The sequence below is a fragment of the Theropithecus gelada genome, chromosome 5 (genome assembly GCF_003255815.1).
Source record: "Theropithecus gelada isolate Dixy chromosome 5, Tgel_1.0, whole genome shotgun sequence".
Taxonomy (NCBI): domain Eukaryota; kingdom Metazoa; phylum Chordata; class Mammalia; order Primates; family Cercopithecidae; genus Theropithecus; species Theropithecus gelada.
Genome location: NC_037672.1, coordinates 70,265,505 through 70,285,282, shown reverse-complemented (window position 1 = coordinate 70,285,282; position 19,778 = coordinate 70,265,505). Strand labels below are relative to the sequence as shown.

The 19,778-nt window shown below is 37.2% G+C and overlaps 1 protein-coding gene across 3 annotated transcripts in view; it reads right to left on the bottom strand.

Moving 5' to 3' along the window:
- Positions 1 to 19,778, bottom strand: part of GC (GC, vitamin D binding protein) — a 68,735-nt gene that overhangs the window by 10,866 nt on the left and 38,091 nt on the right. For all 3 annotated transcript variants that reach the window (XM_025385930.1, XM_025385929.1, XM_025385928.1), the window contains 10 exons: positions 17,938 to 18,007; positions 16,906 to 17,038; positions 14,000 to 14,211; positions 12,380 to 12,512; positions 11,984 to 12,078; positions 5,638 to 5,767; positions 4,380 to 4,582; positions 2,661 to 2,790; positions 2,077 to 2,174; positions 209 to 341 (listed from right to left, as the gene is read on the bottom strand). In XM_025385930.1, coding sequence (XP_025241715.1) covers positions 209 to 341; positions 2,077 to 2,174; positions 2,661 to 2,790; positions 4,380 to 4,582; positions 5,638 to 5,767; positions 11,984 to 12,078; positions 12,380 to 12,512; positions 14,000 to 14,211; positions 16,906 to 17,038; positions 17,938 to 18,007 — 1,337 coding nt within the window. The remainder of the gene's footprint in view (positions 1 to 208; positions 342 to 2,076; positions 2,175 to 2,660; positions 2,791 to 4,379; positions 4,583 to 5,637; positions 5,768 to 11,983; positions 12,079 to 12,379; positions 12,513 to 13,999; positions 14,212 to 16,905; positions 17,039 to 17,937; positions 18,008 to 19,778) is intronic.

Genomic DNA, 19,778 nt, shown 5'->3' with positions numbered 1-19,778 from the left:
TACAACTGCCTCAACTTGCTTTCAAATGAGCATAACATGAAAGCAGTTATGTTTTTTACTTTCATTGCAAAGACAGCCAAGTTATAATAACACCAGGAAAAGCCTGTCACAAAATGAGATCTCAATAACAGGAAAGAAATGAGTAGATCTGAGTGCATACATTCTTAAAAGATTCTGCTGTATTAAGTAGAGGGTTACATTTTCCTACCTCTGAATCACAGTAAAGAGGAGGTGAGTTTGTGAAACAGCAGTTGGAGGCAAATTTTGCACGCTTGTTAACCAGCTCTGCCAGTTCTGTGGGTGTGGCATCGGGCAATTTTGCTCTTAGTTGCTCTGCCAGTCTGAAAAACCATTTAAATGTAAGGTCTTACCACATGTATTTATTTTATACAACTTTCTAATGCAAAATAATAGCCATTTCAGATGAAATACATGCCTGTCTCAAGAAAATTCTATACCTGTGGTATAGAATAGTCAATTTGAGATCAGAAAGTGAAACATACGCCTCTTCGAGGTCATAAAAGTGAACATACAAATCGCTGCTGAATTGAAATTCCAGTCTTCTTTCATTTCCTCATTATTTCAACATAGAAGAGTCCCTTTTCTATTTTTTCCTAACCTTTCACCTTCTCTTCAGTTTTAGATTTCAAATTCCTTAAAGAATATTTCCTTTACAAGACCTTATACCACCTTAATGCCCCTTTTTCTCTCATAATTTATATAATTTCACCCTCAGTTTACCTACTTCTCAACTCACTATATTGGAAAACACTGATATGGGAGTAAGGAAACTTTGGCTCTTATTTTTAGCTCTGCTAAAAATGAACTCTCCATCTCTCTTTTAGGATGGTGATAGGACTTGATATGTCCTGATTCTTTCAATTTGAACAATCGATGATCTCGGCATCTCTCCACTACCATAATGAACAACTCAGCTTGGTTTTATGACTTTCTTCAGGAAATGCTTGCCAGCCCAGCGTTGGGCAATTGGAGATAAGGAGACCCAAGCAAATCTAGAGTTGGGCTTGGCAAGAATGGATGCTGAGAAGGGACAAAAGGGTAGGGGTGACCAGTTAGTTCATAAAAGCATTGTTGAAACAAGTAGGTTTGAGCTGCTGAGGGGTGCAAATGAGACTAGAAGAGACTCAGAGGATGCAAAAAAAAAAAAAAAAAAAAAAAAAAAAGTTGAGAGGTAGGGCATAGGATCTGAGTTAGGAAAAATGACATGGTCTTCTCAATGGAGACTTTCCCCAAGAACCCAGTACCACTTCTTTCCTTATTGTGGCCTATTATTTTACTGTTAATGTCTATTGATAGAAAATGCTTTTTCCTTGTCTTAATTGAGAAAAATGACTATTATATAACATTATTGGTAGTTAACATTTCTATTTCTAATTTATAGGGTATATATGTTGTTGATGGCTGACAGTATGCTTGATTGAAAGTTCGGGTCTTCTTGCCAGGCAATACGCCATGAAGTTAGATAATACTTTTAGCAGTTTTATAGGTCCTCAATTTTGTACAGCAATATCTACAGAAAATTCTGGGGTAAGAATATTGCTAAGTTATGTGCTCATTTTGCCATTTTGAATCAACTTCCTGCAGACAGATTTTGTAATCTATATTTTTGTGGCTGTTTTAATTGGCCGCTCACTTGATAAACATGACATTTTTCCCCTAGAAAAACTTAGCTTATTCCTATACAGATGTTAGATTCGAACTACTTTTTAAAAAATAAAACGATTTAGGGGGTACAAGGGCATTTTTGTTACATGGATGTATTGCATAGTGAAGTCTAGGTTTTTAGTGTAACCATTACCCAAATAATGTACACTGTATCCAATAGGGAGTTCCTTATCCTTCACCCCTCTCCTACCCTCCCACCTTTTGGGGTCTCCAATGTCTATTATTCCACTCTATGAGATTCTGACTACTTTAAAAAACTCCTAATTGAACCTCCTTTTTTTTTGTTGTTCACTGAAGACAAGCTTAAGTGTTCAGCTATGCTTTCAATTCGTAGTACTAAGAAAATATTACTGATAAACTTGGAGGATACAGCCAGAACAAGTTTCTTACTTTTTCTTGTACTCGGTAAATGTGTTTTCTGAATAACCTGCACATAGTTTTTGTCCCTTGTCAATGAAAGAAGATAGTTCCTGCTTTAGTAGAGGGCCCTGTAAGAAAACAATAATTGCATAACAAAATTATTTGTCTTGAAATGTTGTCCCATCTGGCCATTAAACCAAAATTCCAAATATTGTATCAGTATGAGTATTATATACATTAAGCATTGGCAAATGTTTTCTACGAAAGGCAGGATAATAAATATTTTAGGGTTTGCAGGCCATATATGGTCTTTGTTGTAACTACTCAACTCTATACAGAAGCAGTTGTAAGCTTTGCAGAAACAACGAGGATGACTGTGTCCCAGTGGAAGTTAATGTATGAACACTGAAATTTGAACTTTGTATAATTCTCATGGGTCGTGAGATACTGATGTTCTCTTGCTTTTTTCCCAACAATGTAAAAATGTAAAACCATTCTTCTATTCTTGGTTTGTAGGCCATATAAAAGTAGGCAGTGAGCAAGTTTTGGCTCATGAGCTATAATTTTCCAACCCTTGGTCTATGTGCTTGATAAAGAAAATCTAGCAAATATACCTTAGTATTAAAACAGGTAGTTGAGTCTTCAACATCACAGCATTCACCAAGGCTTTTTAGGGTTGGCTCAAGTACTTTAACGAGGAATACTTCTGGAAGATGAGTTCTTCTGCTTAGTTCAAATGTATACCTAGCATGCGAGAGAAAAGGAGATATGTGTTATATATTTACTTTTTTTTTTTTTTTTGTGACTGAGTCTCCCTCTGTCACCCAGTTTGGAGTGAAGTGGCACCATCTTGGCTCACTGCAACCTCTGCCTCCCGGGTTCAAGCGATTATCATGCCTCAGCCTCCCAAGTAGCTGGGATTATAGGTACCTGCCACCATGCTCAACTAATTTTTGTATTTTCAGTGGAGATGGGGTTTCACCATGTTGGCCAGGGTGGTCTGGAACTTTTGACCTCAAGTGATCTGCCTGAGTCAGCCTCCCAAAGTGCTGGGATTGTGGGGATGAGCCACCGTGCCCGGCCTACATTTTGCAATGTGAAATATCTGTCATAAAGGCAGAGCACTTGATTTCTGCATCTTAATTAAAAAGAAGAGATTTAGCTCAGACTGACTCTAAATCAACAGGCTTTGGATTATAAAATACTTTCATTGAGATACAAGCGATTACTTGCTATCGTGACTAGTCAATATTGAATTAAAGCTTTGCTTATAATATACATTTAAATATATTATATGTAAACATATTTACTTCAAATGCATATGGAACTGTCTTTGTGCAAGCATAATACAATTGACCCCATATAAAACATCAAGTGGGTACTTCAAAAGGCTATTCTGTGAAAATAGGTTTGTGTAAATTATTTCATTATGTCTTATCCCACTGCTGTCTATGCACTTATAAAAACAATAAACATTTAGAAAAATATAAATTAAAGTTTCAGTCCTATATAACTTCTGCCATCTGATATTGCTAATTGATATTTCAACCTGTGGCTTCAAACTATTTGTGAAATATTTTTATGCCATGATGATGCATACACATCTATTCAAACCATGGTATATTTATCTTCTTTTTTTAGTTGGATGAAACAAGATAAAAGTTTACCATTTCTTTGCATTAAATCTCTTTTTAAATTAAATGAAAATGAATATCGATAATGCTAAGAAAAAATATTCTGTGCTTGCTATCTCTTTTATTTGTATCAAATGCTTATTGTCCAAAAGTTTAGTATACTTTAGGCTTTTGATTTGTGATTTTGAGCCAGAAGTAGTATGATAAAACTAGTTAATAATATTAAAAACATTTCTGGTTGCGTGATATATTTTACATGTGTTCAGCATTGTATACAAATATGTGTTTTCACATTTACTTTCACTTACATTTCTACATGCATTTCTCATTAGCAATCTGTGTGCTAAATAAGGCAAGTATTAACATTTTCAAATTAATTAACAATAGGCTGAATTTCAGAATTGTCAAGTCACTTCTTTTGGCCGTGCACAAGAATCAGAGAAGGCAGAATTAGGAACTCTAAGCTTCTTTCTCCCTACCCAAAATCTTTCTATCACACTCAATTGATTATGGTGTTTTACAAATTTTAGTCATTTACAATCAATTAACAAATACTTAAAGTATATGAAAAGCATAAAAGTAGTACTTTGCCTATGTTTGAAGTGAGTGATAGCACACCTTCCCTCCATCTGGCTGGCCCCCACTTTTCGTCCAGATGAACTTAAAATGGGAACATGTTTTCACATCACCTCTACTTACTTATCCATGACTTTGGTGTTTCCTTGATCACACACATCTTTGTTTGTGGGCAGCTCCACCTCTGGAAGCTCGGGGGGTTGTGCAGCTGGCATGAAGTAAGTGCACACAAAAATGTCCATGGCTGTTTTTTCTTGACAACACTCTTCAAACTTAGAATTCTTTTTGGATAAATTGTCACAGAGTTTTACTGTGTGTTCAGGCAGCTACAGAACGAATGGTTAATTTGTGCATTGTTAGTTTCCTGATAGTCTAATTAAAAATAAGAATTACATAGGCTTACAAGCTTTGGCATCACATTTATGAAAGTCAGTATGAATACTCTCGGAAAGAAAGTTGGTAAAATATTTGGAAAGGCAATTTGTCAATATGTACTAAAAGTCTTAAAAATGTACAATTCTATTTTTAAGAATTTATACTTAGAAAATAATTATGGATAAAAGGACAACAACTATAAGGCTATTAAGTGCAATATTGCATTTTATTAAAATGTTTAAAAAAATCAACACAACCTAAATACAATAGAGGATTAGTAAAATAAAAATATGGTGTGTCTGGGTAGATAGATGTAATACATGACATGGACATAGGCAACAGAATCCTATTTAGCCATTACAAATCCTTATAGAAAAACATCTATTAACACAGACATGGGTTTTTAATGGAAAAAGACAAAGTGACACAATGTATCTATTACTACAGAGATTGACAAGACCTTGGAGACTGACCTTCAGCTAAAGCAATTATTCAAATTTAAATCATTTTAAAGCGTTATGAAAATGAAAAATAGTAAAAAAAATTTGAGATGGGCATCAAATTATAAAAAGTATAATAAAAACAGTAGTAGCTCCTACCATTATCCATTTGAAATGCAGTTAGTACAACTGAAGAATTGAATTTTAAATCATATTCTACTTAAATATATGTGTTTAACTTTAATTATAATTAAATTTAAATGACCATATGTGGTAATGAATACCATACAGTGCAAGTAGCATAAGGTCTTGAGAATCAGATAATCTTATCTTTGCATATGGACTTTGCCACTTACTAGTTCTGTGGTCTCAAATTATTGACTCTTGCTAATCTTCTGTTTTCTCACCTGTACAGTGATGTTAAGAATTATTTATATTTCACAGGATACATGTGAGCATCCGTTAGGATAATGCATATGAAATAGAGCTTAGAAGAGTACCTGCCACTCAGTACTTGGCACTCAATACCTGGCACATGGTGATAATGATAATAAAGATTGTCTTACCTCTTTGGCCATACAATCTTCAGAGGCAGACTCACAGCATTTGGAGAGGATATTAGTAACATCTTCAGCTAGTGGTAAAACATGCTCCAGATCAGCAGTAGGCACTTTTTGGGCTAATTTTATAAGATTGCTAAACAGTTAAAAGTAAATTTGTTAGCTTATCAACATTCTCAGTTTTCTTGGTTTCATGATGAACACACTATTTGGAGAAATAATATCACAGTTTCAACTACTTGACCTCGAGAGATGCATGGGAGCACATCTGCCATGCACTAGATCTTACGTACCCAAGCCACAGACTCAAGATCAAGAGATCCCTAATGAATCTTTTCAAATTTTCAGTTCTCAAATGCAGCTTCTCTTCTTGCCAGATCTACATAGTGAAAGCACGTCTTTAAAGTGTTAGATCCAAAGCATCAATGAAGAAATCACAAATGTCTCTTTCTCTCTATTCATAAGGCCAAGGTTGTATTGTTGTGGCCTCTCACAGAATTGTAAAAAGTGTGTTTTATAAATTCTTTTAGAAACTATAGAGACCTGTAGCTTTACACCACAGAGTTAATAAATGTTCATATTTTGGATGTGTAACCTTTAAATACTTTATTTGTGAATGATATGCTATACTCTTCTCATATTTGTCTTTTTCACTTAATATACCAGGAATATCATTAAGTATTTTTTCTATATTAATATTCCTAATATATCATGAATATGATTAAATATTATTTTTTAAAATTGAGGTGAAAATGACATTAAATTTACTATCTTAACCATTTTTAAGGTATACATTCAGTGTTTAAGTATATTTACATTGCTTTGCAACAGATCTCTAGAAATTTTGCTCATGCAAAACTAAAACTATACTCATTAAACACTGATTTGCTCTGCTCCCACTTCCCCTCCATCATCCTCCAGTCTCTTGGCAACCACCTTTTCATTTTCTGTCTTTGTGATTTTGATTACTTTAAATACTTCATATGAGTGGAATTATAGAGTATTTATCCTTTTGAGACTGGCATATTTCACTTAGCATAATGAAAGTCCTCAAGGTTCATCCTTGTAGCATGTGACAGGATTTTCTTCTTTGTTCAGGCAACATAATATTCCATTGTATGTATATACCACATTGTCTTTATCCATTCATCTGTTGATGGACATATGGGTTGCTTCCACCTCTTGGCTATTGTGAATAATTTTGCAGTGAACATGGAAGTGCAAATCTCTTTGAGATCCTGCTTTGAATTTTTAAGATATATAGCCAGAAGTGGAATTGATGGTTTACATGTTAATTATATTTTTAACGTTTTGAGGGACTTCCATACTGTTTTTCCATAATGATTGCACCATTTTACACTCCTACCAACATGTAAAGTGACAAGCATTCCAATTTCTATGCATCTTTGCTAACATTTGTCAATTTCTGTTCTTTTGATAGTGATTATCCTAATGGGTGTAAGGTGATACCTCACTGTGGTTATGGTTTGCATTTCTCCCATCCAATTATTATACAAACCAGGCCCGACCCTATTTAGCTTCTGAGATCAGATGAGATTGGGTATGTTCAGAGTGGTATGGTAGTAGACTTGATTTGCATGTATCTTAAGGTTAGTGACGTTGAGCATCTTTTCATATGTTTATTGGACATTAATATATTTTCTTTCAATAATTGTTTATTCAAGCCTTTTATCCTTATTTTAATTAAGTTACTTGGTTTTTGTTGTTGAGTTATAGAAGTTTCTTGTATATTCCGAATGTTAAACCCTTATCAGATACATGATTTGCAAATATTTTCTCCATTCTGTAGGTTGCCTTTTTGCCCTGTTAATTGTGTCATTTGATATGTATAGAAGTTTCAAAGTTTGTTGTAGTTCTATTTGTTTGTTTATGCTTTTGTTGCCTGTACTTGGGTGTCATATTCAAGAAATCATTGCCAAATCCAAAATCCTGAAAGCTTTTCTCCTATGTTTTCTTCTAGGAGTTTTACAGTTTTAGGTCTTAACATTTGGGTCTTCAATCCATTTTTGAATTAATTTTTATACATTATATAAAGTTCCAACCTCATTCTTTTGCATGGAGATATGTGATTTCCCCAGCACCATTTTTTGAAGAGACTATCTTTTAACCCCATTGTGTAATCTTGGCACCTTTGCTGAAAATCATTTGGCCATATATGCAAAAGTTTATTTCTGGACTCTCTAGTCTGTTCCATTGGCCTATATATCTGTCTTCATACCAGCATCACACTGTCTTAATTACTGTTGCTTTGTAGAATGTTTTAAAATCAAAAGTGTTAGACCTTCAAGTTTGTTCTGTTTTCAAGATTATTTTGGCTACTTGGGAACTCTTGAGTATTTTAGGATGTTTTCTTCTATTTTTGCAGAAAATGGCATTAAGATTTTGATAGGGATTGCATCAAGTCTCTAGATTGCTCTCATTTAAACAGTGTTAGGTCTTCCAAACCACAAGCATGTGATATCTTTCCATTTATTTTCATCTTTTTAGATTTCTTTTTTTTTTTTTTTTTTTCTGAAATGGAATCTCACTCTGTCGCCCAGGCTGGAGTGCAATGGCGTGATCTCGGCTCACTGTACCCTCTGCCTCTTGGGTTCCAGTGATTCTCCTGCCTCAGCCTTCTGAGTAGCTGGGACTACAGGCGCCACCACCCGCCTGGCTTAGTTTTGTATTTTTAGTAGAGACTGGGTTTCACCACATTGGCCAGGCTGGTCTCGAACTCCTGCCCTTGTGATCCACCCACCTCGGCCTCCCAAAGTGCTGGAATTACAGGCATGAGCCACCACGCCTGGCTCTTTTTAGATTTCTTTTAGCATTGTTTTATAGTTTTCATTAAATATTTCTTTATTATATAATTTTAGCAATACATTATGTAATAACCAAGAGGCAGAAGCCATCCAATTGTCCATTGACAGATAAATAAATAAAGAAAATATGGTATACACATACAGTGGATTATTATGTAGCCTTTAAAAAGAACATGTGTATGTCATAATTAACTTGGAACATTTAGAAAATCTCTAATTTTTTAATGTAAAAAAGTGGTAGTAACATTTTGTAGCTAAATCTGTTCATAGCAAATGCTATTTCCTTTAAGTACATTTCTAGACATAAAGACAAGTATCATTTAATAACTAAGTAATATACATGGTGGCTTTATATTATAAATTCCTTCTGTTCTACCTGTCAAACACGCTATCTCTGTGTAAAAGGAAAGTTAAAGAAAGGACTAGAGAAACTGTCATTGACTATTCAAGTAGTTCTGAGATAATTTTATATTTAAAAAACTCAAGAAAGTATCTATTCCCATTACAGAAGCTTATTATGCATTGCTGGCAAGAAGTTCTTTGATTACCATTAGAGGAAAAAACTTGTAGGGCATAGTAGAAGGAGTTAAAGAGACTGTAAGTACTGAGGGAAAAAAGTTGGTAAATCTAGATGTTTGAGAAGGTATGAGAGAAGTGCAACACAAAAACTATCAAAATTAAAATACGAGTTAACAGTAGTCATACAAAAATCAAAGTGAAGGTTGCAAATATAAAGTTGAAATGGTTTGACTGTGCCCCACACAAATTTCATCTTTAATTGTAACTTCCACAATTCCCACATGTGGTGGGAGAAACTCGGTGGGAAGTGATTGAATTATGGGGGCGGTCTTTCCTGAGCTGTTCTCATGATAGTGAATGAGTCTCACAAGATCTGATGGTTTTGAAAACAGGAGTTTCTCTGCACAAACTCTCTCTTTGGCTGCCACCATCCAAGTAAGATATGATTTGCTCCTCCTTGCCTTCCACCATGATTGTGAGGCCTCCCCAGCCACGTGAAACTGTGAGTAATTAAATCTCTTTCTTTTGTAAATTGCCCAGTCTCAGGTATGTCTTTATCAGCAGCATGAAAACAGACTAATACAGTAAATTGGTACCAGGAGTGGGGTGCTGCTGAAAAGATACCGGAAAATATGGAAGTGACTTTGGAATTGGGTAACAGGAAGAGGTTGGAACAGTTTGGAGGGTTCAAAAGAAGACAGGAAGATGGGGGAAAGTTTGAAACTTCCTAGAGACTTGTTGAATGGCTTTGCCCAAAATGCTAATAGCAACATGGACAATAAAGTCCAGGCTAAGGTGGTCTCAGATGGAAATGAGGAACTTTTTGGAACTGGAGCAAAGGTGACTCTTGTTATGTATTAGCAAAGAGATTGGTGACATTTTGCCCCTGCCCTAGAGATCTGTGGAACTTTGAACTTAAGGAAAATGATTTAGGGTATCTGGCAGAAGAAATTTCCAAGCAGCAAAGCATTCAAGAGGTGATTTGAGTGCTGTTAAAGGCATTCAGTTTCACAAGGTAAGCAGAGCATACAAGTTCGGAAAACTTGCAGGCAGACAACGCGATAGAAAAGAAAAGCCCATTTTATGAGGAGAAATTGAAGCTGGCTGCAGAAATTTGCATAAGTAACAAGGAGCTGAATGTTAATCCCCAGGACAATACGGAAAATGTATTCAAGGCATGTCAGAAGTCTTCACAGCAGCTGATCCTATCACAGGCCTGGAGACCTAGGAGGAAAAAGTGGTTTCGTGGACCAGGCTCAGGGTTCCCATGTTGTGTGCAATCTAGGGATTTGGTGCCCTGTGTCCCAGCTGCTCCAGCCATGACTGAAAGGGGCCAATGTAGAGCTCGGGCCATGGCTTCAGAGGGTGCAAGCCTCAAGCCTTGGCAGCTTCCATGTGGTGTTGAACCTGCAAGTGCACAGAAGTCAACAGCTGGGGTTTGGGAACTTCCGCCTAGATTTCAGAGGGTGTATGAAAACACTTGGATATCCAGGCAGAGGTTTGCTGCAGGGGCAGGGTTCTCATGCAGAACTTCTGCTATGGCAGTGCAGAAGGGAAATGTGGGTGTGGAGCCTTCAAATAGAGTCCCTACTGGGGTACTGCCTTGTGGATCTGTGAGAAGAGGGCCACCATTCTCCAGACCCCAGAATGTAGATCTACTGACAGCTTGCACTGTGCACCTGGAAAAGTCACAGCTGCTCAATGCCAGCCTTTGAAAGCAGTTGGGAGGGAGGCTGTCTCCTGCAAAGTCACAGAGGCAGAGCTGCCCAAGACCATGGGAATCCACCTGTTGCATCAGCATGACCTGGATATGAGACATGGAGTCAAAGGAGATCATTTTGGACCTTTAAGATTTGACTGCCTCACTGGATTTTGAACTTCCATGGGGCCTGTAGCCCCTTTGTTTTGGCCAGTTTCTCCCATTTGTAATGACTGCATTTACCCAGTGCCTATACCCCCATTGTATCTAGAAAGCTGCTAGCTTGCTTTTGATTTTACAGGCTCATAGGCAGAAGGGACTTGCCTTGTCTTGGATGAGACATTGTACTGTGGACTTTTGAGTTAATGCCAAAGTGAGTTAAGACTTTGGGAGACTGTTGGGAAGGCATGATTAGTTTTGAAATGTGAGGACATGAGATTTGGAAGGTGACAGGGGTGGGATGATATGGTTTGGCTGTGTCCCCACACAAACCTCATCTTGAATTATAACTCCCACAATTTCCACATGTCATGGGAGGAATCCAGTGGGAGGTGACTGATTTATTGGGGTGGGCCTTTCCTGCGCTGTTCTCATGATAGTGAATGCGTCTCATGAGATCTGATGGTTTTAAAAACAGGAGTTTCTCTGCACAAGCTCTCTCTTTGCCTGCTGCCATCCACGTAAGATGTGACTTGCTCCTCCTTGCTTTCCACCATGATTGTGAGGCCTCCCCAGCCATGTGGAACTATTAGTCCAATTAAACCTCTTTCTTTTGTAAATTCCCCAGTTCCAGGTATGTCTTTATCAGCAGAGTGAAAATAGACTAATACAACGGTAGATAACTAATGAGAATAAATTAATGAAGGGCAAGAGATATATACTGTGTAGCACAAGTCTTCATACAATAAGTAAGAATTCAGATGTCTCATTCCAAGATAAATTGTGCAAGGCAAATAATAGGTAATAAACAAAAAGGTTGTGGTTTTGTTTGTTTGTTTGTTATTGTTTTTTGCTTTTTTGTTTGTAACATATGCTGATATGAACACTGAAAAAATATTTTCTAGTGGTTAACTATATGGAAAAGATTGATTAAAAGCAAATCTCATGTTTTATGATGTAAACTTTTTCCTTATTGTTCATAACCTGTATAGAGAAAAGGAAAGAAGAATTTGCCCAGACTTTTGAAGATTATTGGAGCTGAAAAGTCTGTGTTATATCTTTCAATATAGACATCTTTAAAAACCCTAAAATTATGGACAGATAGTGCAGAACCAAACATCTAAATATGACAATAGCACTTAATCTTTACCTGAGCCTTGATTTCTTCTCCCCATAAGCAGCATATTGTGAACAGACTCTATTTGACAGAGTGGTGAGAAGTGATAAATATTTAAGCTGGAGTCTCTAGAAAACAAATGAAAGAATCTCATTAGATGGTCAAGATTCATTGAATATTGTATAAATGGCAAAAATAGGGACTACTAATTTCATGATTTTTTAATGACTAGGAAACTGAACGCTAACGAAAGGAACTTATTGATATTACTTTTCCAGAGGTATTACTTTTATTTTCCAATTAAGAAGATGCAAGGGAGGCATTTTAGAAACTTTTACTGATTGTAAAATCTCAATTCCTACCATCATCTAAAAGGAATGCTATTAGAAGAAAAAAACGTAAACATGTAATAAGTAAAATGGGACATACCTCCTTCAAAAAGCATACGGTTGGGTTTTCAGAGGTACAGCAGGACCCTACCATAGAAAGATAATTCTTGGTGTAACTGACTAAAAGTGACAGAGGAGCTTGTCCATAATTAGTGGAATATTCCCACATAAATCTGTGGAGGAAAAAATAGGATTGGTCAAAAAATTTGTAAATAAACAAAATCTACTTTGTTATTTGAGACAGTATCTTGCCCTGTCATCCAGGCTGGAGTACACTGGTATAATCATAGCTCACTCAACTTGCCAGGCTCAAGTGATCCTCCTGCTTCAGCTTCCTGAGTAGCTGGGACTACAGGTGTATGCCACCACGCTCATCTAATTTTTAAATTTCTTGTAGAAATTAGGTCTCACTAATTGGCCCAGGTTGGTCTCGAACTCCTGGGCTCAAGTGATCCTCCCACTTCAGCCTCTCAAAGTGCTAGGATTACAGATGTGAGCCACCATGCTTGGCCCCAAAACCCTGCTTTTTAGGAAGTATTTTGATGGAGAAAAGATATATGTTACATTAATTTATAGTTTTAATATCTAAAAAACACTAAGAATTTAGAGAAAAGGTTGTAACACTGGCCACTATTAATCAGTATATTCATTAAAAATAGGTTTACAAATTTCTATGTGGTTTGTGTGAAAGGAGGGGCCATTCGTCCCTTTATTCACTTCATGTCTAGTCAGGTGAATCACCCATGGTAGCTGCTTGTTAATTAAGCTGTTAATTGAATTAATTAAAATGAGTGTAACTACTAGATTTATTTTTCCTTATTGATCTCAGTTTATTATTTTAGATAATTATTATGCATAGATTACTTATTTGTTGGAATAAATAATTTCTATTTCTGAGAATAGATGCCCTTACAGATCTATAAGGGACTCGGAAATTCTGGGCAACATCCTCTTTGAAAATTGACAGGAATGAGTAATCCTACTAATTTTTACAATTTGTGACCACTTTGAATGACATTGCTTCTGGTTTTTGAATATGTATATATTTCTTATTTTAATAAATGTATTTTCCCCCAGTTTTGTTCATTTTTGTGATCTTCCAAGACTAACAGAAAGAATCAGTGTATAATCTGGCCCCTTATGCATGTTAAACAATAAAAATTTCCAGGTTACATGTTTACTTGATATAGTAGATGTGTCATATTCACATGTCCACGTCACCTGTTTCTGGGATGTATAGGAGTGAAGAGAGAAGCTGTTTATTTTTTATGCATTACTGGACATTAAGTATTTAAAATGTGTACAGCAATAGAATTGCTTCTATCATGTGACATACGCAATGATCCTTAGCATCAGGGAAATCACCACAGGGGCTGTCAAATATTTGAAAATATATCTCGTGGACAGGAGACTCAAGTGATTCTGATTAAGATAATAGGATTAGGGTTAGTAAGAGTTTGGGAAAATTGATTTTATCTCTGAGAAGGGCATTCTCTAAACTCAATACCAAAGGGAAGATGGGCTGCCTTACATGACAGTCAAGTTACCATAATTTGTTCAGACTGCTGTAGAAGAGGTGTTTCCACAGAGTTGGGGGTTAGATTAGAGTCATGTCTGATATTTTAGGCCCTAAAGTTCTATTTATGATGAAAGCGCTCACTTATCAGCAAATTCCTTTGGATCTTTCCTGAACGCCTCACAGATTTCATCATTTGTGGGTTCCACGTAGGTAGGGAATTCTTGTGGCTGGTGCTTCAGAGCAGCCATACAGAGCTTTCGTTCCAGGCCCTCTCTGGTGCAGCACTCAGCAGTGCCTGGGTGAACAGGGAATGGAGAGTTACTTTCACAGGACTTGGCAGACAGTGCTGAGGTCTGGAAGAGAAGAAAAAAGGAAACTCATATATATATGTAAATTTCCTGGCTCCTAGACCTCCATTTAATATAATATCTTAGCCTATAATTAGAAAATTCTCCTTTGTAACTATGTATTCATGCCAAGGGCTCCATGAGGTGATTTTTTTAACATGACAAGTTGTACAATTATTGGCAAATATAGGATCTTATTTATGTTAATAAATGACTCCTCAGAGTAGAACAAAAATAGAACTTTGAATAATGAATGGACAGTGTTTATCTGATTGGAGGCATTAGAATTGTATTCTCTAGCCCAGTGTTCCTCCATGGGGATATTAACATCTCTGAGGGTGAGAGGGTCATTTGAAAAAGCGCCACTGGTGATTCTGTCATCATCTCCCACCTACTTTCTGCTGCAAATGCCCCATTAAGAGTGAGGAGGACCTCCCTCTGTTTATTAAGTGAGCTGTCCTCCCCTCCCTTTATGAAATGAGCAGACTCTTCATTGCTGGCTCCCATAACTTTCTACATTATTTGCATTCTCTTACCTAACGATTCTTGAACCTGCTTTTGCATCAGAATTACACATAGAGTGCATAAAATAAAAAATGCTTTGGTTGCACAACACAAAAATTCTGTTTCAATAGGTCAAAAATAGGGCCAGAAAATCTGTTTTTCCCAAAGCTCCAAGATTCATGTGCAGGTGCAGTGTAGGTTGAAAACCACTGATGCACCTGCATTTACTGCTTCAGCAATGCTACACTGATCCCTGTGAGCAGACTAAACACCATCAAAGCAATCGTAGCATCAAAATTCTTTTTGGAAAGAATTTCATATTTGAAATTAAAATCTAAAATAGAGTCACCATAGAGGAAAAAAGAATAGAAGTAATCATCACGGAGAAAATTACTTTGGGATTTATATGGGAAACAGTACTTTGACATTCTTATACTTAATTTATAAGTTAGTCATCATTTTAAGGTAAAATTTCGAAAAATCTTTTCTACCAGTGAAGGATGGCAACGTGATAAATTACTTATGTAAACTAATTTCTCACCATCTTCCATACCATCCTTTCATCAGATTCGGAGACGTTAAAAATTAGACTCTTTCTCTCCTTTTCATCCTCTCTTTTCATTCCATCTTTTTCCTTTCCATTCACTTCCCTGGCAACCCTTCTTTTTGCCTTTTTAAAGTTATCTTCTTTCAAGTAAAAAAAGGTTGACAAAATTTCAAAACACTTTTCAGAAATGTTTTGAACAAACAGGAGAACGAGAAATATATCACGCAAAAAATATCAATGTCATATCTGTTCTCTTACACTCTAGGATTGTGGAGACAGATCATATCTCTGATCAAGGGATGTATTAGCAAATACATTAGCAAATATGCATTAGCAAATACATAAGATAAAAATGTGCTCTGTTATGTTGACCATGGTTGATGATTTGATGCTTTTGTAGTTTAAGGTGGTACAGAAGCTCAGGTTGAAATAAAAAATATGTATGAACTTGTTGGTGGAAGAAAAGGATTATAAAATTCTGAAAAAATAATAATGGACAGGTAAAGCAATTAATGGGTAAGAATATTCATTGTGTAGAATCTATTCTAATCAGATCTTTGGAGCATTGTTTCTGTATGATATCTGCTGAAGGCTTGAACAGTGAGACAAATCTGTTTGTAAAAACCTTTATCAAAATGCATCTAAATGTCATTTGCATCAGGCCTGATGACTACATTAATAAATTGCTGAAACTCCTTAGATTTAACCCTTTTCATTTCAGCTTTTTAACTTTTGCATAAGTGCTATAGGGGAAAAACTTAGAATTTAGTTTTATGCATACAGGGCAACTTTTGAATCCTCCTCCCAAATGTGAAACCAACACTAAATTATTCTGGAGCACTTGGTACTAGTCCTGACATGATAATAAAAGAGGATAAAGCTATGATCAGGTTTTTAAGCTATACACAATATTTTAGGATTATTTCAAGAGGTTCATGAGCTGATATATATATATATATGCATATATTTAATTATCTAACAAAATATTTAAAAATGTGTATATGCATATATATTTAATTTCAATCATTTTGGGGGAACAAAACTATTTTGTTTTTGGTAATATGGCTAAGCTCTTTCGGGGTGATTTCTGAGATTTTGGTGTACCTATAGTCAGAGCAGTGTACACTGTACCCAATGTATAGTTTTTTATCCCTTGCCCCCTTCACCCTTCCCTGTAAGTTCCCAAAGTCCATTGTGTCCTTCTTATGCCTTTGCATACTCGTAGCTTAGCTCCCACTTATAAGTGACAACATACGCTATTTGGGTTTTCATTTCTGAGTTACTTCACTTAGAATAATGATCCATGGGCTGATATTTGAGAACATCAAATGTATGGTGATAAAAACTTAGGTTTTAGAGTCATATCTGAATTTATATTTTGTAACTGCTTCTTGCTAGCAATGTATATTTAATAAATCACTAAATTACTCTATGACCCAGTTTTCTCATTTGAACCTTGTAGGAATAATGGCTAATATTGACTCTTTATGTTAGAATAAACCAGGCTCTAAAGACAACAGGCTTCATATTTCCCCAAAACTAGGAATAAGTGGAGTTGCTGTCTAAAATTTTTTCAACACATGGTATAAAGTCCTATTTTGGCTTACTTCTCTGGGCTGCCACAGAGACGGGCAACCACAGAAACCTACCCTGGTGTCATAGCAGTCAGGGTCAGCCCCTTCCGCACAGCAGGCTTCGGTCAAGGAGACAACTTCCTTCACAAGCTGGCTGACCTGTTCAAACGTGCCACTGGGAAATTTTCTACTGTACAGAACTAGTGACCTGAGGGGCAAATAAGAAAATATATCAATTAGAACTGAAACTTTTTTCTTTTTTAGACAGAGTCTTGCTCTGTTGCCCAGGGTGGAGTACAGTGGTGTGATCTCAGCTCACTGCAATCTCCGCCTCCTGGGTTCAAGCGATTCACCTGCCTCAGCCTCCCAAGTAGCTGAGACTACAGGTGCGCACCACCACACCTGGCTAATTTTCATATTTTTAGTAGAGACAGAGTTTCACCATGTTGGCCAGGATGGTCTAGATCTCTTGACCTCGTGATCTGCCCTCCTCGGCCTCCCAAAGTGCTGGGATTTCAGGCGTGAGCCACTGTGCCCGGCCAGAACTGAAACTTTTTTTTTACATTTTGGCACATAAATACGAAACCTGTTCAATGTTTAAATGAAATATTGTACACATTTACTTCTTTATTTGACTACTGAAAAAAATGAGGTTTAATTTAAAAAGCAGATTTTGTTCTTGGCAAATTTATCTTGGAAAGCAGTAGAAATTGAACTTAGGGCTTCCATCAAACCAGTCTGGTGTTGTCCTTCTTAAGCCTCCCCAAATGTAGTTGCTCTGCACCTCATTGCCTTGGTTTCCCAGATTCCTGGAATGTACTGTTGCATTTTAATTGAAATTAGAAAGCTATGCTTTACGTATTATCTTTGAACTCATTCATAAACTTACTGGTGACAAATTCTTAGACCGTGGTAACAAAAGGTCAACTGGAATCTCTGGCTGTCCTTAATTTGCTTGACTCCTGTGCCTACATTGGGCCTGGGGCTCTGTCCTCTTACTCTTGGCAAGGATTAAGGATTAACCTCCATGCTGAGTCAAAGTTACCTCACACTCAGTTTTGTCCAAGATCAAATCACCAAGAGAGGGAGTGGCTACTGCACACTTACAAGGATGTGAAGTCCTCCTTTCCCAGATGGGTGAATTCCTTGCAGACTTTATTCTTTTCATAATCCCGGCCTAGGAGGCAGAAATAGAAAAATTTGTTATGTTTCCCCTTTTGATGACTATTATGTTACATGTACTTGTATAAAGTGATCTTCCACGTGGCCTATGGTGAAAGTTGCATTTTCTCAATGTTAATATGCAATTTCATATTTTGGGGGCCTTTCTAGCTCTTCTGTCACATCGGGCCACAATTTTATGGCATTCTGTTATATTTTAGTCACCAGCAGAACCAAAGGAGAGAGTAAACTAATACTGAACATAGGTGAGTCAAATGATACATGTCGACTAGTGAGTCGGAAGCTATTGATATGGCAACTGTTAGGACCTATCTTTATAATGATACCTCAATGAGAATTGTTTTCCTTGCCTCCCTCTTTCCCACCCTGCTTCCTCCCTTCTTTCTTTTATTGTCTCAGTTTTACCTAAGTCCTGAAAAGAAAAAAAGAACAACAAATAAGTGGAGAGTGTCTCCACTCCAAGGTGAGGGGCTGGCGCCACTAATGCAGGACTTTAAAGGAGGTACAAGAGAGTTAGTGCTGCCACCCGTGCTCTGCTACTCGGCTCCTGGCTGTCTAAGGGAAAGCTAGGAATTCAGCTGGGGACAAGGTGGAAATCAGGTAAAGAATATTTTGGACAAAGTTAGTGTGGTGAGTCTGGGGGATGGTGGGGAGTGTTTCCTTTCACTTTCACGTAGTGACAAGGGCTTCAAGACACCACTCAGCGCTTGACAGGGGACTCTTGAAGTTTGGGGTGTAATGGACAGGTGTCTGATTCAGGTTGGAGAAATCTAGAGGGCGATGGGCTTGCTCCTCCAAGTGGCCTGGAGAACAAGGCAGAGGACTGGGTGGGAAGCTGTCGTGTGACCTGCAGACCTGATGTAGCTCAAGCAGGAGAGCGATCTGGCCAGGAGTTTTCTTAAATGTATTTCCCCCAGTCCCAGCTCCATCCCCAAAAAAGTGCTATCTACAGAGCAGTGGACTGCCAACAGTTGGGTCTCTGTGTGGAGGTAGACAATTTGAAAACCAGGGGCCCAGAGGAGAGGCTTAAGGTGCCAGCTGCATATTCGAGATCTCCAGGAATAACGAGGGAGAGAGATCACCAAAGAACACAGTAAGAGAAAACGGTAGCTTTGCACACCTTCATAACCAGAGGAGACAACCTTGGCTCACCATGCTGCCCACTGAAATTTTTGTCCATTGAATTGAGTTTTTCCTGCTGCTATCTCTCTTACTAGCTTCTCCTTTCCTGTGTTATCCCTGGAGGAGCTAGAAGCAACCTAGAGAGTAGGAGGAAGCAGGAAAAGAGCATAGGCAAAGAAGACGAGAGGCAGGTATCTGTGTCCCCCTTTCCCACCACAGGCAACAGGACAGAAACAGTCCTGAATGGGGGACTAGCTTCAACTTTCAATGAATTAAAACATTTTTGACTATTAAATACAACTAGGCACTCTCACGATGAAATGACATTGGTATTTGAGTGGGAACAGAAAAATCACAGGACCTACTCTTGAGTTCATTCACACTACGGGGAAGAGCTAGTTACCGCAGAGGGAGATGAGTTCTTTACTAATCATGAGATCTTCTTGTTCAGCATGTCCATCACATATGTGAGAACACATCAGTCAGTGTTCTCCTAACCTGACTCATCATTTATGCAAATAAGCCCAGGAAATTTCCTTCCTGTGATGTTATATCTTCTGGAAAAATGTAGGAAGTATATAAATGGCCTACTCTCTGTTTTAAGTGGCTTCAACTTTTAGTGGTTTGTCCTTCTCACTTTAAAT